The 16,255-nt window shown below is 56.4% G+C and overlaps 2 protein-coding genes across 2 annotated transcripts; both read left to right on the top strand.

Moving 5' to 3' along the window:
- Positions 1 to 687: 687 nt before the first annotated feature.
- On the top strand, positions 688 to 2,926 carry LOC119099373 (collagen alpha-2(IV) chain). Its single transcript, XM_037222509.1, has 2 exons — positions 688 to 711; positions 1,891 to 2,926. Exon 2 carries the CDS (start codon positions 1,905 to 1,907, stop codon positions 2,907 to 2,909), a length of 1,005 nt encoding a protein of 334 aa, XP_037078404.1. The 5' UTR covers positions 688 to 711; positions 1,891 to 1,904; the 3' UTR covers positions 2,910 to 2,926.
- A 6,017-nt stretch (positions 2,927 to 8,943) lies between these two features.
- LOC119098258 (intraflagellar transport protein 74 homolog) lies at positions 8,944 to 15,065 on the top strand. Its single transcript, XM_037221181.1, has 7 exons — positions 8,944 to 9,096; positions 9,997 to 10,135; positions 10,484 to 10,586; positions 11,039 to 11,132; positions 11,764 to 11,940; positions 13,113 to 13,238; positions 14,973 to 15,065. Exons 1-7 carry the CDS (start codon positions 8,947 to 8,949, stop codon positions 15,063 to 15,065), a joined length of 882 nt encoding a protein of 293 aa, XP_037077076.1. The 5' UTR covers positions 8,944 to 8,946.
- Positions 15,066 to 16,255: the final 1,190 nt, after the last annotated feature.

Genomic DNA, 16,255 nt, shown 5'->3' with positions numbered 1-16,255 from the left:
GGACAAAACACCCTGTGTCTGGTGTGCTAGTCGTACGGACCAACACGCGCGTGTGTATGTGTGTGTAGTCCTTCAGTTACAAGCTGCATTTGCCGTAGGAAACGTTGTTCTGATGTGTGCATGCTCTCTATCACCTGCCTGAATTTGCTTTGGAAGGGTTTACATCTACCGTACTCGCGTGTGCATACATTGCCTGCTGTTCATATCGCTCTCTTGCGCACTTCTGGAGGATTTCAGTGAGCATGGAAGCAAAAGTGGATTGGATGCTGTTGAAAATACTCTCGCAATAGCGCAGCACATAATCGCCATAGGCTACAAATTCGAAATGCGTGCATTGCGAAACCGGATAACATCACAGGCGGGATTACTGCTATAGACCACCGCTGTGAACGAGCCTCGTCCCCTTACATTCCAAGAGATGGGGATGTAAGGCGCCGGGCGATCCGTCCTGTAGCACCCCTGCTACCAAAGCATGCCCGTTTCGAGTTAAAACCCGAGCACACGATGCAGATCTGTTCGTTATTACATGACACGCTTGAGGGTAGCTGTGAGCTACTGTTTATCAGGCACTGGAATGCGGTGAACTGCCGGCAGGTGGCAGCATGTCCGGCTTCAGCCGACCCGGCACCGGCGCCGCCGGAAGGCCCGTGTCCGGATTTCAGGCGTACGACCCGAACCGGCCCATGACGTCACAGTCCCGACCTCCCACAGGTATGCCGGGGGCTGGTCTGTGAGTCAACATCTAGCTGCAGTGAGCGCGGGGACGGCCGTCGGTTTGCCGTCGCAGCCGTGTCAGGATTGTCAAGGAGAGAACATTGTATTATAGCTCCATGAGTTTGAAATTTTCTCATGCCGACAGCGATCGGTCTGCAGTATGCCGGGGGTGCTGGTTAAACAACGTATTCAGACATACATGGCCATGTGGTCACGACTTGCCGTTTCAAGTCGTGCTCACGGTCACGAATCACACTCGTGACCGTGACCGTGACCGTGACCGTGACCCGCCGGCTTAAGACGTCGAGCTTTCACAACATATCCAATGTTTGCCTGATCGCGTCGTTTGACCAGCACCCCTGGCATACACCGGGTCGATTTTCGTCAGCATAAGAAGTCCAAAGTCGCGTGCTGCTAGACGAGGGGCTTGAGACCCTTCTTGCTCACATCGAGACACTTCCCGGCTTTCTTGGCCAAGTGCTCGGTTCATCGGCAGCCTCAACAGTCTCTATCGCTGGCATTTCACTGGCACGTGCTGCAATAAGGGGGACACCATTTCAGCCCGACGACATGCAAATACTTCAGAGTCCAGTCACGGACGCTGGCGGGAAGGCTGTCGGTCGCGGCTGTCTCGGGCGTGCGGCGTGGGGTCGGCCGGGAAGCGACACATGCACGCAGTGCGCGGGAGGCAGCGCGAGGATTTCACGGCGCCTGTGGGCATTTATCGGCAGCTGATGCGGAGGGTGGATTCACATTTTCATTGATGTTCTGTTGCCCACAACGACTTGATGCGGGTTAAAAAGGTCGTAATAAGCATTGCAGAACTGCTATTGACTGATTTCCCTGCGATCTTTCTTGTCCTTCCCGGGCAGAGGAGCATCTGGGTTCTAAGTATGATGAGATGGCCGTCTTATCCCGCATTTATCATCCATTTTGACTGGGTCTACGGGCGATAGACGATGACGACAGGATAATGCTCGTTTCGAGCCTTACGGTCAGTGTAACAGGATATGAAACTAAGCATGAGGGTAACCGGGGCAGTTGCACGAGACGTACAAAAGCCACATCTCATTATCATTTTAGCTGACTTCTCCACTTCATCCTGGTGCGATACTGGCTGTCGTGCTACTTCGGTGCGGGCACATTTGCCATCATCAAGTTTTTGCACGTTTTTAGGTCACTTTGAAGGGATGGAAGGATTTTCGGATCGACCAACAACTGGAGTTGCTGGAAGTCGACCAGTTTCCGGCTATCCAGGGTCTCCGATGGACCGGCCCATGACTGGAGCCGGTGGAAATCGACCCGTATCCGGATATCCCGGATCTCCTATGGATCGCCCGATGACCGGCGTTGGCGGAGAGGGAGGTCCTGCTACCGGATATCCTGGATCTCCGACGGACCGACCAATGACTGGAGTCGGTGGAAGCCGTCCCGTGTCTGGATATCCCGGATCTCCCATGGACCGACCAATGACTGGAGTCGGTGGAAGTCGTCCCGTGTCTGGATATCCCGGATCTCCCATGGACCGACCAATGACTGGAGCCGGCGGAAATCGACCCGTATCCGGATATCCCGGATCTCCTATGGATCGCCCGATGACCGGCGTTGGCGGAGAGGGAAGTCCCGCTGCTGGATATCCTGGATCCCCGATGGACCGACCAATGACTGGAGTCGGTGGAAGTCGCCCCGTGTCTGGATATCCTGGATCTCCCATGGATCGGCCGATTGACTGGAGTTGGCGGGGGAGCACGACCGATCTCCGGATATCCGGGTTCTCCGATGGACAGGCCAATGACCGGGGTTGCCGGAAGTCGACCTGTATCTGGATATCCCGGATCCCCTGCGGATCGACCGATGACTGGAGCTGGAGGCAATCGACCTATATCCGGATATCCTGGATCGCCTGCGGATCGACCAATGACTGGAGCTGGTGGAAATCGACCCGTGTCCGGGTATCCTGGATCGCCCACGGATCGACCAATGACTGGAGTTGGTGGTCCTGTATCCGGATACCCTGGGTCCCCAGAAGATCAAACAATGAGTGGGGCTGGTGGAGGCACGAGACCGGTTTCCGGATATCCTGGATCTCCCGTGGATCGACCGATGACTGGAGTCGGTGGGAGCCGTCCCGTATCCGGGTATCCGGTGTACGGGCAGAACAGGCCCATGACCGGTCAGCGGTTTCCCATGGATGACGAGGACTTCCCTGCACAGCAGGTGGGTCTCGACCGCTTCAACGGGGCGGCGCATCGACGAGTGGGACTGTTGGTGGCTTCGCTCACCCGCACCACCGTGTTGCCCCAACTCCGGTGTCAGAGTGTTGATAGAGCAACATTATTCTTCCTTCAACACGATGAGACTTGATATCAAAGCTTAGAAGCCACGTTTTTGTTCTGGTGTGGATGCATGTGTATGGTGTGGATACATGTCGAAAATGGGTGCCATTGTACTTGTGCCACTTAATTGGTTGAATGGTGTCAAGGCTGCTGCCGCCCGTGGTGCAGCACATGTACGGTTGTCTAGTTTTTGTAATTCTTACGGCAATTCAAAATCGTGGCTCTGGCCACCAAAGACGGTTGATAGCTTCTGCACTGATTATTTGCAACTGATGTGCACCACTCATCCACCACAGTCTCCGGATCCACCACAGTCATCCACCACAGTCATCCACCACAGTCCCCCCCCCCCCCCCCGGCCAACTCTGACTGCCGCCTGAATCTGCCCATCCAGATCCATGCCTGGCTCACATGGATCTGGGTGGGCGAGTGGGCCCTGCAACCTCACCCCGCGTGCTGGCTCCAAAATGACAGCCTTGTGACATAACCTAACTGGACAGTGAGGGACGCTCCGACCCGGCGGCCGTGACAGCCGAAATTTACCCCAAACTGCATCCGCGCTGCAGTAGGAAACGTAGTGCAAACCGCACGCGTACTGACAGTCGTTCCCAGGCTGCTCTTCTTCGAACCACCGCTCTCGGGCCTCGGTGATCGCGCCGACACGCGCGGTCGACTGTTGCCCGCGCCGCCGACGCCGCTGCGGCCGCCGCGGCCGCCGTCCCTCCGCTGGGAGTGCCGATAAGGACCGGACAGTGGACAGCATAGCTGTCCAATGGAGCTGCGGAGACTGGGCCACGACCCCGCGCGCGGTCGGTCCCCTCTTGCGGCCGGCCGGCCCTGGATGTCGCGCGTGGGGAGGAGAGCCTCGGGACAGCGGACAGGTCGTCCGCGTGCGATGGAGTCCGCGGGCGCCCCTCCCGCAAGGCACGCTGATGTCTCCGCTTGAAGACGGCAGGGTGGCAGTGGTGCTGAGGTGGGAATGGGTGCGTTGGCATCGTGAGATACCCGCAGAAACCACGCAGCGATTTAACTAACTGCGTATGATTGCTGGCTCCGGGGGCGTACATACATTGTCGCTGGCTCCCCTTCGTGATCAAACTAGGTCGATCAACGGATCTCATGACCCCGGTAATGACAGTGTTATCCGATTGCACCGTTTGCCATGGCGACCGCGGGACTCGGACGACGCCCCGGCCGCCATGGCGACCGCGGCCCTCCTCTCACAACACCGTCCGCGCCGGCGACCGTGCAGGACCGGCCGTTTGACGACTGTGTCGGCGTCGCGTCCGATGACGATGGCGGGGCGGCCGGGCACCAGCCAGCCGGAGTCGCCCTGGCGTGACCCGGAGGGCCGAGCAGTGGGAGGAGCCGCTGGTGGACCGCGCCGCCATGGCCGGCTCCCGGCCCGCCTCCGGCATGTACGACCGGCCCAAGACGGCCGGCGGATCCAGGTGAGCGCGGCGCACGGGACGCGGCGCCGCAGACGTTCCTAGCCGTGCGGTCCACCCACGGCGGCTGCGGAGCACTCTGTGTGACACGCACACAGAGCGCCTTTTTTGCCCATTCGCTTTGCAAATTGGGTTCATGCCAGGAAAAAAAACAATCGAGGTAACGAGGGCGATGTGGGTGTAATGCTTTGGAGCTTGTTGTGGCCTCAGCGGAGCGAGTGGGTGCCTTTTATTGCATTCACCGCCGTGCTGCAGCGGCCTCGGCAGCGCATGGCCAGCCTGTGCAGCTCGCCTCGTGCCGTCAAGCGGAGGCACGAGCCGGCTAACCTGATCACGTGACGTGCCATCCGTCAGTGCCAGTGTGGGCCGGAGCCTTCAGATTTGGTGTGCGGTAGCCGGCCAGGAAAGTCTCCGGAGACTTGGCTCCGGACTTTCGGGCGCATGCCGTTGTGACAGGTTTGATATTCGGTCAACGGATTGGGGAGGGGGGAGGGGGCAGCTTGGATGTTGTAAGGGGTGTAGCAGCAAATTGCTGTACCGCTGATCCACCTACCCCTCCCCACCAAATTTTCCACATGACGTTATGTACTTAATTTTTCAAGGGAGCCCGCTCCCATTAAAGACACCAAAAACTGGTGGAATTTTCTTGCTGCTCAATTGGTGTCGTTTTTCTTCTCTGTTTTGAGAGGGATGTGACTTTGAAGCTTGCCTACATGATATCCCTACCTGTTTTTTGCCTTGTTTTGGTACATAGCTGGTAGTTGTGATTGTGCATAGCTGATAGATAATACTGACAATGCATAGGGGCTGGAGACACTTTGAATTACGACGCAGTTTCATAAACCTAACGTACTCCAACTATTTTCCGCGCGTGGTCGCAACATATGCAGTAGCCACATTCCAGTGCGACGCGGACACCGGCGCATCTTTTAAACACCATTTGCTTGCGTTCGGCCCAAGATGCTGAAGAATGAATGCCCTAAGATAAAACATTACCAGCGAGAGAAATGAGGGCATCGGGCCAGTGCTTGCCACGATGTAAGTAAGCGGAGTAAAATATGCTACTTTTCGTGTTGCTTACTCGTAAGGGGGCAGGTCATCGAGCTCCCTCGGTTGGGACTTTGTTCAGCAGTACTGCTCACGTGAATCTAAGCCTGAATTTATTGCGTAAAACGCCACTGGCCGAACACCACCTAAGATGTGTATTAGCCAACACCGTTTTCGAGAAAAGTTGCATTAAATTTCGGTTCAACCATCGGACGCCACCGGCGCGTGCAGATGATCACCCAATGAGGCGGTGGCCGGGTCTGGCGTCGAGACGCGCTGTGGTGATCTGCCCGAGTTTCGACCAAGGCGTCTTAAAGTTGGATAACCCTAGGTTGGTTCAGACTGAAACGAGCACAGATCAGCCGCATAGAATTGACAAAAGCAATTTCCCTCAACAACTTAAATACAAGACTATATCAAAGGCGCTGACCGTGGCATACTCCAAACTCGAACGGTGCTTCTCACCCAATTACGCATCACGCAATGCTGCTCTTTCTTGCAGGAATTGAATTTGAAAGACTGAATAAGTCACTGCCTTTTTATAGATATCGCTTAAATAATATTTGATCACTGTTTACTGCTGTTGTGCGCACTGTTTCACCAAAATCAGCCAGCATTGCTTCATTCGAAGCGATATATACACCTTATCGGAACAGTGTTATGCGTGTAGCTATTGTGACTCGGAAACATCATAGCTGTCGGAAGCATAAAAGTATTGCATACTACAAAATTTTGTTTCATGGACAGGTATCACTGCCATCAGTCCAACAGCCTTGGGTGATGGTTTACCGAAGCGAGGCTGTTTGTTCTGAATTGTCAATTTACGTTCGATGGAGGCATGGTGGCATTCGATGGTGACATTTGTGAGGCACAGAGCCAAAATCCGTACATTGTACATGCCGGTCAACACATGTTCACCCAAACAGTCACATGTTGCTCATCACAATCCCCTGCACAATACTTAAACGTGGCTCAAACTGCGCAATCTTGCGAAGCATCACAGATTTCGCTCAAAGCAGCCATGCTCATCGCACCTGATCTCATGGAAACTATGGAACCACCATGCGCCCGAAATGTTGGTAAGATTGCGGGGAGTAGGGCTGCAAGCCGCATGGCCGCGCTTACCAGCACGCACGCATACGCAAGCACCAATGCTAGAAAGACTGTGTTTAATAGTGTCCCAATGCACATCCTGCCTGCGGGCCTCAGGGGGCACGGCTACGCAGACACACATACATTTACCGGACGCTCTCCGCCCACGATCCGCCGGCTGTTATCAGCTGTTATCGCTGCACACAAAGCCCGTGAACGAGGTGGACCTGAGGCTCCCGCCTGTTTGCTTCAAACATATGCTGAGCGCGGGCTAGTGACCGAACTACTCGCGTGGACCATAACCTGCGCCCCCCCCCCCCCCCCGTACGGTGCGCACGGCGGCAGGACAGCGGTTATTTGCACGCCGAGCGGCGTCTCTCATTAATGAGTTGCCTGTGGGATGTGTCGACAACTGACTCAGTACGTTTTTAAGCGCGCTGCCAGGTCCTTTGTGTGCGATAAGGAAGGTCTCATTCTGCTATCGCGCATACATTTGTGCTTATTATCCCTTATCACTTTTCCGTTGTTTCTTGACATACCGCTTTGTCTGTCAGACTATGACACGTATGTGGACACGTATGACACGTATGTATGGGAATGTCAGCTAACACCAAATGCAACATAAATGCTGACCGGGCGGCGCTGCGTCCGCCAGACCGGCGTCGGGTTTCGTCGCCGGCGTGGACGCCCCGTCGGGCCGGCCGTCCACCTCAGCCGTGCGGCCGGCCTCGGACCTGGACCGGCCACAGACGGCGCGGCACGCAGCCGACCCGCCACCGGCGTAGGCGAGAGCAGGTCCTGGGCGGCTCGCGGCCCATGACCGGCCTCTCCAGGCCGCCCTCCGGACTCCAGGTCAGGTCGGGTCGGGTCAGGCGGGCAACGGTCGACGAGGGGTGTTCTGAGTGCCGTTGCACGACGTTTCAATCTCTCGCAATCTGCGGCGAGGAAGCCGGAGAACACGGTTGATAGTTCACATGGATTTCCAGAGGTCAGTTCGTTTGTCGTGGTTCGTCGATTCCAGAGAGTCAGTTCGTCTTGGGTCCGTGCCGATAATTTAGGTACTTTTAGAACGCTGACTCGAGAGGAAAAGCTGAAAAGCTGCACAGTTGCCCGACATGATTTTCGACATCTAGCTTGTTTACAAGTGTACATGCAGGTATATACAGTTCATCACGATGCGTTTGATATTCTCACTGTGACTTCGGGCAACACGTCGAATATCGCTAGTAGTGTGTTTGTGGCAATTTTATGTGTGTGTAGATACAAAAGAACAACCACATGCTACGCCGACTTATCTGTCTACGCTAGCCAAAACGTTCATGTTCTTGCTGCAAGTGAACGTCGTTCTGGTAAATCAGGACGCGTGTGCGTACATTATAGAAAGCTATTATGGCTGAGCGACCTCACTACCACCTATTAGGTGCTTGCACCGCGTATGCATACAGCAAATGCGGCCGAAAACATGTTTCCCATCGGTTTCCACATTTGTACTTCGAGTCGCCGTGAAGGCACTAAGTTTAGTTTTTTCATGCTGTTTTGTGTCACGCGGTGGACCGCTGATCGAACCACGCGTTTGCATGTATCGTCGCAACGTCCGTGGTACTGTGGGCGAGACGGCGCCGCCGGGACACGTCGGCCGTGTTGTGGGCGGTAGCCGTGGCAGTGCGGCGGCGGCGTGGGCGCGACCAGGTGCGCGCCGGCCGGCGGAGCAGAGCCGCCGGCCGCGGTGGGGAGAGGGTCCGCCGGCACTGCAGCCATGCCCGTCTCGTTCCAGAGCATGTCGGCCGGCGCCTCGCGCGCCCATGACGGGCGTGTCTCGGCCAGTGTCCGGCGCGCTGGGCCAGGACAGCCGGTCCTTCAGCGAGAACGCACAGTGGGTGAGTGACGCCTCGGCCTCGGCCAGAGTGCCGGTGAGAGTGCGAGGGAGTACTTGGTGAGTGATGAACGGAGCTTCGGCCAGAGCCCGCGGTCGTATCTCCGCCTTTTGTGAGATAACTCACCGAGTAAAAACTGTCCAAGTATGCACTGGTTGACTCGCAACATAAATGAAGCGCATGCAAAATGCAAGCGTTTGGCATTCAGCGATGTATTTAAGTTCAGGCGCGCAGCCTTTTGCCTCCTTTAGGAGACCGTTTGCGACCTGTCTGAGCGTCGCATCTGTGCAGCCTCCACCCAGCCGTGACGGCCTGCCCGGCGACGGCCAGGACGGCCGCCCGGGCACCTCTGGCCGCCCGTTCTCAGGCGCCGTGGGCGGCCCGCCCGGCACCGGGTTCCGGCCGGCCACGCAGGCGCCGGCGTCACGCGCCTCCATGTCGCGCATGGGCTCGGGCCGCCCCGTCACCGGCTCCATGGAGAAGATCCGGGTGATGAGCCGGCCCATCACCCAGCAGGGTCTCTCCGGCATCAAGACGGCCGGCAGCGGCCGCTCGCGCATGGTGCAGGACAAGAGCTACTTCATGGTGAGGGGAGGAGAGCGGAGAGGGGTGCCCGGGTGGTGCTTCGAGCGCTGACGTGAACGTGCATTACAAGACTGGATTCCGGGCCCATATGGTCCTCCATTGACAGGATCTGGATCCTGAATCACTGCATATGTTTTGAGGGATCCACGCGCACATCCAGTTGAAAATTTTGTTAATCATTCAGCGATGGATTGATAGCTTGTGGGATGGAAATAGCGGACCTGCACGCGAAATAAAGGAGGAAAAAAGCGTAGTAATACCTGTTTCTAAATGGTAATGTCACATGCTGTATGTATCTTATTGATCAACCGTTCCGTACGTACCTTCTTGCCAAATCGTTTGAGTGGCATATCATGATTGGTCTCTTGAGGTTAGCCCGGCGTGTTCATTGGTTCCGTTTGGGTGAAGTAGAAGTCGATGAAATACCCGTGGTCGACACTTCTGTAGAATGGAGTGTGTGTAATTACAGTACAACAAGGCCATAAAACAAGTCGCAGAGACAGAATGTTTCGTCATGCAACGTCATATCTTAGCGTCGATTCCAACTTTAATGTCTTACTTTCGATTCATTGACCTGAGAGTTGAGGGTGACGGGAATCCATGGAGCGCGGAAATTTGGCTCACGTAGTAGTCCACCGGCACACGTGGCGTCTTGGTGCCGGGTCTCGCTGGGATGGCAGTGGCACCATCCGCCGTGAAGTGACGTGATGAGATGTGACGTCATTGTGACATGCGACGCTAGCATGTGCCGGCGGCCGGGCCTGCCGTGGTGGCCGTCCCGCAGGGTCCGGGCCGAGCCGGCCGAGAACAGTGGATTGGTGGAGCTGACAAAAGATTGTCGTGTATGACGCGCTGCGTCGGCGGTGTGACGTCACCGGTGCTCGCGTGTGCCGGCGGCAGGGCCTGCTGCGCACCAAGACGTCCGAACTGCGCTCCGAGGTGGCCAAGCTGCGGCGCCAGGCGGACTCGCTGAACCAGGAGCAGGCCACCTACACCACCTACGACACGCGCGTCAAGGAGATGGCCGGCGAGCTGCTCGGGGGTGTGGTGGGCAGGGTGGGGCCGTTACCGCGGGCCAACAGACTGGCGAGTCAGTGACCGGCACGTGGCCGTGCCAGCCATCGCTAGGTGCGTTGAGTAGGGCGCTTTGAGTGCTGCCAAGTTTTACATAGCGTCGGGACTGTCTGGACTTAGTTCTTGGATTCCGCTTGAGCGCTGTCGAGCTTTTTGATAGCCTCCAGGCCGGTCAGGCAGACTGCACAGTTGCCGTTCCATGTTTGAAGGAGATCCGTAACGTCCGCGACGCCCGCCCAGCCGTGTCAGCGGAGGGGGGCGAGGGCGAGGAGCAGCACCAGTGACGTAATCCGGTCGGTTCCCTGTCGCGCAGAGCATCAGGCAGAGCTGGCTGACTACAACGTGCTGGTGGAGCTGATGAACATGGACTCGGACCGGTCGGTAGTGGACGGGGAGTTTGAGGAGCTGAGGCACAGGTGAGTGCGTGCGGCGGCCGGCTCTCCAGGCCAGGCCCCGGAGAACTGGGCGTGATGTGAGAGCGAGCAGAAGACGCCTGTGGTGGCTGAAGAGGGTCGACAAGGAGAATTATACTGTGCTGGCCGGGGCCTGCCTCGCTGTAGTCAGACATTCCAAGAGTTTAAGACAACAACGCTGACGTTTTGTGTTCAAAGACACTTCGAGCTTGGACGAGCTCCCCGGCCTGTTAAATGTTCATGGACAGAGATTTTCCTTTCGGCGTTCTTGGAATCATGAATCTTATCTTAAATTGTAATGCCGACACCCGTTCGCACTGTCTGAACACGAACTCCTGAATATGAAAGCCAGCCTCAGTCGTCGAATGGCCGTGGTATAGAATGACCGAGCGTTCGTCATAGATGACATTGAGCGATTGTTTACTACTAACACACCCATCTGTCTACCTTCTTAGAAACGGAAAGGAAGCACTTCTTGTTGAGAAACTGTTCATGAATCGCAAGGAAAAAGAAAACGAGATACACGACGTCGAGAACCAAATCGATCAGGTGGGTTTAGATGCGACCAACGCTTCACATTGCACAAGATGTTTGCAAGCAGAAGAGGCGACGTTGGTGTTTATTACTGTAAATCAAGAAGGAAAGATTGAACGACGAATGTTGTGTCTGGTATATTGCATTGGCCTGTATCCTGATGTTTATCTGATCATGTCGAAGCCTGACATCTAGTATACCTGATCGTGTTTTCTCTTCTCTGATGACAATTAACCCTGCCGTCTGATGCTGTCATCACTCGACAGTTCCTTTTAACAGCTCCTGACCTCTGCCGATGGACTCAAACCACCCAAACGTGCGAGCGACCAGAACCGTGAATGACACTCACGGGGTGAGATTTGACACACGCCAGCTTCTAACGCCCCCCCCCCCCCCTACTCTAATCTGACCGAGACCACAGCCCCGCTTCAGAACGGTGCTGCTCAGGACTGGTAGCCCCCGACCAATCCGTCCTTCCGTGACGAACGATCCTGGACCCCCCCCCCCCCGACCACCCGGCTTCTGGCCTCCCCTTCCCCTCCCTGACCCGCCCCCCACCCCGCCACCCAGACCGCTTACCACCCGTTCCTGACCACCTATGCCGCCCGCTCTGACCGGCCTTGCCCGCCTGCCCTGCCGCCGCTAGGAGCGGCGGCTGGCCGACACGCTGGTGGATTCGATGCCCGGCGAGGTGCGGGACCGCTACATGCGGCTGCAAGAGCGGAACGTGCAGCTGCAGACGGCCATCGAGCACGCCCAGCAGCAGGCGGACGCGCTCGGCGCCAGGAAGAACGAGCTGGACGCCGACCTGGCCGCCTCGCCGGTACGTCCGTCCCTGCCCCTTACCCGCCCTCTCCCCCTGCCGGATGCGGCAGAGCACCGCCCGGAACCGGCTCAGAACGGCCAGCCCTCCCCGTTCTTCGGCCGAGCAGCAACATCAGGGGAGAGGTCCCGAACTGTGCCAACCAGGTGGGCTCATCGGACAGCGCTTGTCACGTGCCTTTGACGGTGGGTAGGTGTGCTTGCGTCCAGCTTTCCCGCCGTATGGACTCCCTGCGCTTTACTGACTCCAGACGCAAGCGTCCGCGTACCAAATCGGCAGACCCCCCCCCCACAGAAGTGACCTTCCACCCCGGCGCCGGACCACCACTCCCCACCCCCCTGACCCCGTGACGCCGCCGTGGGACCAGACCGTCGGAAGCGTCCTCAGCCGACCGGCGGCGCTCTCCCGGCCGGCCAAGCACCGGCCAGGGCCTGTCTGAGCACCCTCAGGCCGGCCCATCCGACGGTCAAGCGGCGTGCGTGCGGCAGTCAAGCAGCGCCGGCCCGGCGGCGCCGAGACGGCCGGCTAAGTACCGAGCCGGAGCTCCGCTGCCGGCCGGATTACCGGCGGAGCGGGGAGGGGCTGCTGGCAGACACGGCTGGGTTCATTCTGGGACGCCGTAAAGCGTCACTGAGACGGAAATGTGGCTGGTGCTTTGTTAAAGAACCGGTGGACATAAAGAGCATCTGTGCGTAAAGCGTTAATTTATATGAAAGCAAACACATTTGTTCCATAGCTTGGATTCAACTTGAGTGGAAATCCCGGTCATATGTCGTGCTCTGCCACATAACAGCACACAGCAGCGTACTTAACCTTTATGCCATTCCTTTCCTGCCTTTTGCTTCCACTCAAGTCTCTGTAAACCTTCCCCACTGCTTCTTAAGTGCTCTTTTGTCCGCCTTGGCATCCATGTCAGTGCTGCCGGCGCGGTGAGGCCTTACTCCCACCGTGGTGCCAATCTCAGCCGTAGCCCGGCCACTGCGGCCGCCCATCGGCTCGCTGCTCGCGGCGGGTCGCTCCCCGGGCGTGCTCGCGCTGCTCGGGGGCCGGCATTTCCGCGTTACTACGGACCCCGCCGAAAGACGTTCGGTGAAGATCGTGTCGTAACCGTCCGGGAGTCGCGTCGTAGCGGTCTCGGGCCGCGGTCGTAACCGCGTCGGGCCCATCTCCAGCTGAAGCAGGAAGCGGCCGTGCAGTACGACAAGCTCAGCTACTTGGAGACGAAGAGGATGGAGCTGCTGGACGAGAAGAACTCGCGCGAGACTCCCGAACAGGAGCGGGAGCGCCTCCTGCAGCAGGTGAGACTGGGGGGGGGGGGGACGGATTCTGATAAGGGCGAGGCAGGAGAGGGGAACGGCTCCTGAAACCGATGAGGCTGGAGCAGAGGAGGCTCCTAGAGCAGCCACGGCTGAGCGGGGCGCTTAAGGTTACCTGCGCGCAGGGCGCGGGAACTTACAGAAGTTGGAGGCGGGTGGGGAGAGGGTGGGATCAGAATGCGTTCTGACCAGGTTTTTCCATATATTACGGCTTAACGAACGCTAGATTGTCTTTCGCGGTTGGAGGAGCAAATGCTAGGTTTTGACTAGCTTAGAGAGAGGGGTGGGATGCTATCACCGAACTCCACAGCAAAAGCCAAGCACGCGGCGACTCCACACTGCAGCTTGCCTCCCTCTCCGCACACTTGTGTGCGAGGCCGAGGTAAAAGAGCACGTGCTCCTGGCCCCGTTGAAAGGGCAGTGGGGTCGCACCCCGTGAGTCGCAGCTGCCGGCGACTTTGACGTGTCTCATAAAGTCTCGGTTTTCATGATAAGCCGCCGCGCCGATGGACGTTGCGCTCGGTCGTGACGTCAGAGGGCGGATCGGGACGCCGCCAGATGATCGCGAGATGGCAACGCCGGCAGATGATCGCGAGATGACGACGCCGCCAGATGATCGCGAGATCGCGACGCCGCCAGGTGATCGCGAGATCGCGACGCCGCCAGATGATCGGAAAATCGTGACGCCTCCAGATGATTGCGAGGTCGCGACGCCGCCAGATGATCGCGAGATCGCGACACCGGCAGATGCTGGACGGTTGGCAGCCAAGCAGGCCGCATCACGCATCACAGATGCAGGCGCGGAGCTAATGACATGCGAGGGCGGCGCCCGACGTCGTGTTCATTAGGCCTGAAATTGAGGATTAATTGGCGGCGTGCTCGGCCAATCAAAGCGCCGGCTGTCGGCAGCAGGGACGGCTGCTCCATCCGCGGCTGATTCGGCGTCTCTCGGTCTGTCTGGGCCATCAGATGGGCCGTCTGCTGCCGACGCTGCGCCACCTTGGTCAACTTTGGGGAACTGGCCGCACATCAGGCTCGCAAACAGGATGGTTCGTCTGCTCTTAACAGCTGGCTGCCGCCTGCTGGCCGCCCACTACTCGTCCGCTGCCGGCGGCTTTCGCGCTGCATCTGTCGCCGGCAGCTGCAGACATTTCTTCTGCCCGTGCTGTGTCCGCGCTAAGCACCTTACCACCGCCGCCCTCCATCTGCTGTTGTCATATCATGCCGGCCTCTCCTGCCCGCTCACTCAGTCTTCCTCTGACGCCCCGCTCTGCTCGCCGGAGCGGACTCACCGCCATGACGGCTGCTGCTGCCATGGTCGTAGGAATTGGGGGAAGGATGGGGGCTGGTTGACACCGCGCCCTTCCCCCACACGTACATATTCAGTGGAAGTTTTACATTAACCCTACACTGATTCATGGAAGGAGCTGAGTGGGTGATGAGATTCACTCTTTCCTCCACTTTTCTGGCGTTTTTGCACCCATTCGGTGTTAACTCCAGATATTTGAGGCTTAACAACAGTGTTGGGGAATGCAAATTACATTTTTAGTGCATCATTTCTATGCAACGCCGGAGACTTCATGCTCATCTTCTGAAATGTGGGGGTGCGGCTGCATTGCCCAACTAATGGTAGTGGTGCACCATGGCTGACTCACAAACCCTCATTTACCGCTGCCGCTTCTCGCATTGTTTCCTCTTATGGTCTGACTTTTACAGGTGAAGGCAGATAACCAGGAGATGGGAACTCTGGAACGCCGCATTCACGAGCTTAAGTCCGAAATTGGAAAAGCCTCAGAAAGCTGCAGATAACTGAGAACGTGAGTCTTGCTGACGGTAGACTTCGATGTGTGGGCCCCCGTGGTGCATTAGCGACGGTTTTTCTTCCCACTGTTCATGTTCTTTTTAGGGATCTTCCAGACGAAGTTTGGGATAGAAGATCGTTTTTGCTTGGGTTGCAATATGGGTAAGTAATTGACGAGGTGTCTGTGTAAATTTCTGTGATGATTCTAGCGTCCTTAATATTGATTTGTGCTTTCTAATGGTTTTTGGGGAGAGACACCAGGAAATGTGAACTCCAGAACCTTTTTTGTGCTGAATTATGAAACTGGGGAACACAGAAATTATCACAAAAAGGCTGCCTTCTTTGGAGATTATTTGGTGACTCTGAGGACTATGCTGCCAAGCAAGGATTGCTTTATAATGGTGCACGAATTCAAAAGAAAAAGTGACGTTCGCAAACATAAAGCGGGCTAAATAAGGTGAGAAATAAGGGTCTCGTGGTTAGGATGTCGGGCCCACGGCAGGCCCCAATCATGTCGGAAAACACGACCACCTGCGTAATTTAGTGACGTGATGAACGTTCTTCCTCAGTTTAGTTTTAGTTGATTGACTAAGACACACACCCAAAACTGGGGTATAGCTTCCTTTTTTGTTGGTGGGTCCAAGCTCTCTCAACTTCGGAAAGGAAATTGGTCAAATTTTGAACGAAGAACGTAGTTTTGTGCGCTTTAGGAAAGGGCTGACCCATTTCTTCCTGCTCGTCATATTTATAGTATTTTTAGCGTAGTTTCCCTTACGCATTACGAAAACACGACCCTTAGCGAATGCTACGAAAAATAAGAACGCCGTCGACGCTCTTTTTCAATTTTACGTCACTGAATATTATAGCGGTCTGATAAAAAAACAACACGGAAAATACGTCACGAGAAAGTAGGCAACGGGGCCGTTTGAGTATTATAAAGCTCTCTGTAAGACAGCTTCTGGCGCAGCACTGCATCATAGGTGTAAAAAGAGGACAAATGTTATGTCGGATAAAGAAACTAGCTCATCTGACGTTTTTCGACCACGGCATTGCACTCGTGCATTGCGAGTGAGGTTTCAACCATTTGAGATGGGAAATGAAACCAAGGATGCCCCAATGTTGTCCCAGCCAAGTTGTTATGCAGTCCTTGCACCTCATGATTCTTACGTTCCGTTGTGGGAAGAGCATAGGTAAGACA

Source organism: Pollicipes pollicipes, unplaced genomic scaffold (assembly GCF_011947565.3).
Source record: "Pollicipes pollicipes isolate AB1234 unplaced genomic scaffold, Ppol_2.1 Scaffold_4740;HRSCAF=5597_pilon_pilon_pilon, whole genome shotgun sequence".
In the NCBI taxonomy this organism is placed as follows: Eukaryota; Metazoa; Arthropoda; class Thecostraca; order Pollicipedomorpha; family Pollicipedidae; genus Pollicipes; species Pollicipes pollicipes.
The sequence above is the reverse complement of the archived record's forward strand: the minus strand, read 5'-3'. Positions and strand labels throughout refer to the sequence as shown.

Bases quoted from the DNA above. Each gene is read 5' to 3' on its own strand.
- LOC119099373 (XM_037222509.1), top strand. From the start codon at position 1,905: ATGGAAGGATTTTCGGATCGACCAACAACTGGAGTTGCTGGAAGTCGA.
- LOC119098258 (XM_037221181.1), top strand. From the start codon at position 8,947: ATGTCGCGCATGGGCTCGGGCCGCCCCGTCACCGGCTCCATGGAGAAG. The intron at 9,097-9,996 runs GTGAGGGGAGGA...TGCCGGCGGCAG, and splicing joins AGGACAAGAGCTACTTCATG to GGCCTGCTGCGCACCAAGAC. The intron at 10,587-11,038 runs GTGAGTGCGTGC...CTACCTTCTTAG, and splicing joins TTTGAGGAGCTGAGGCACAG to AAACGGAAAGGAAGCACTTC.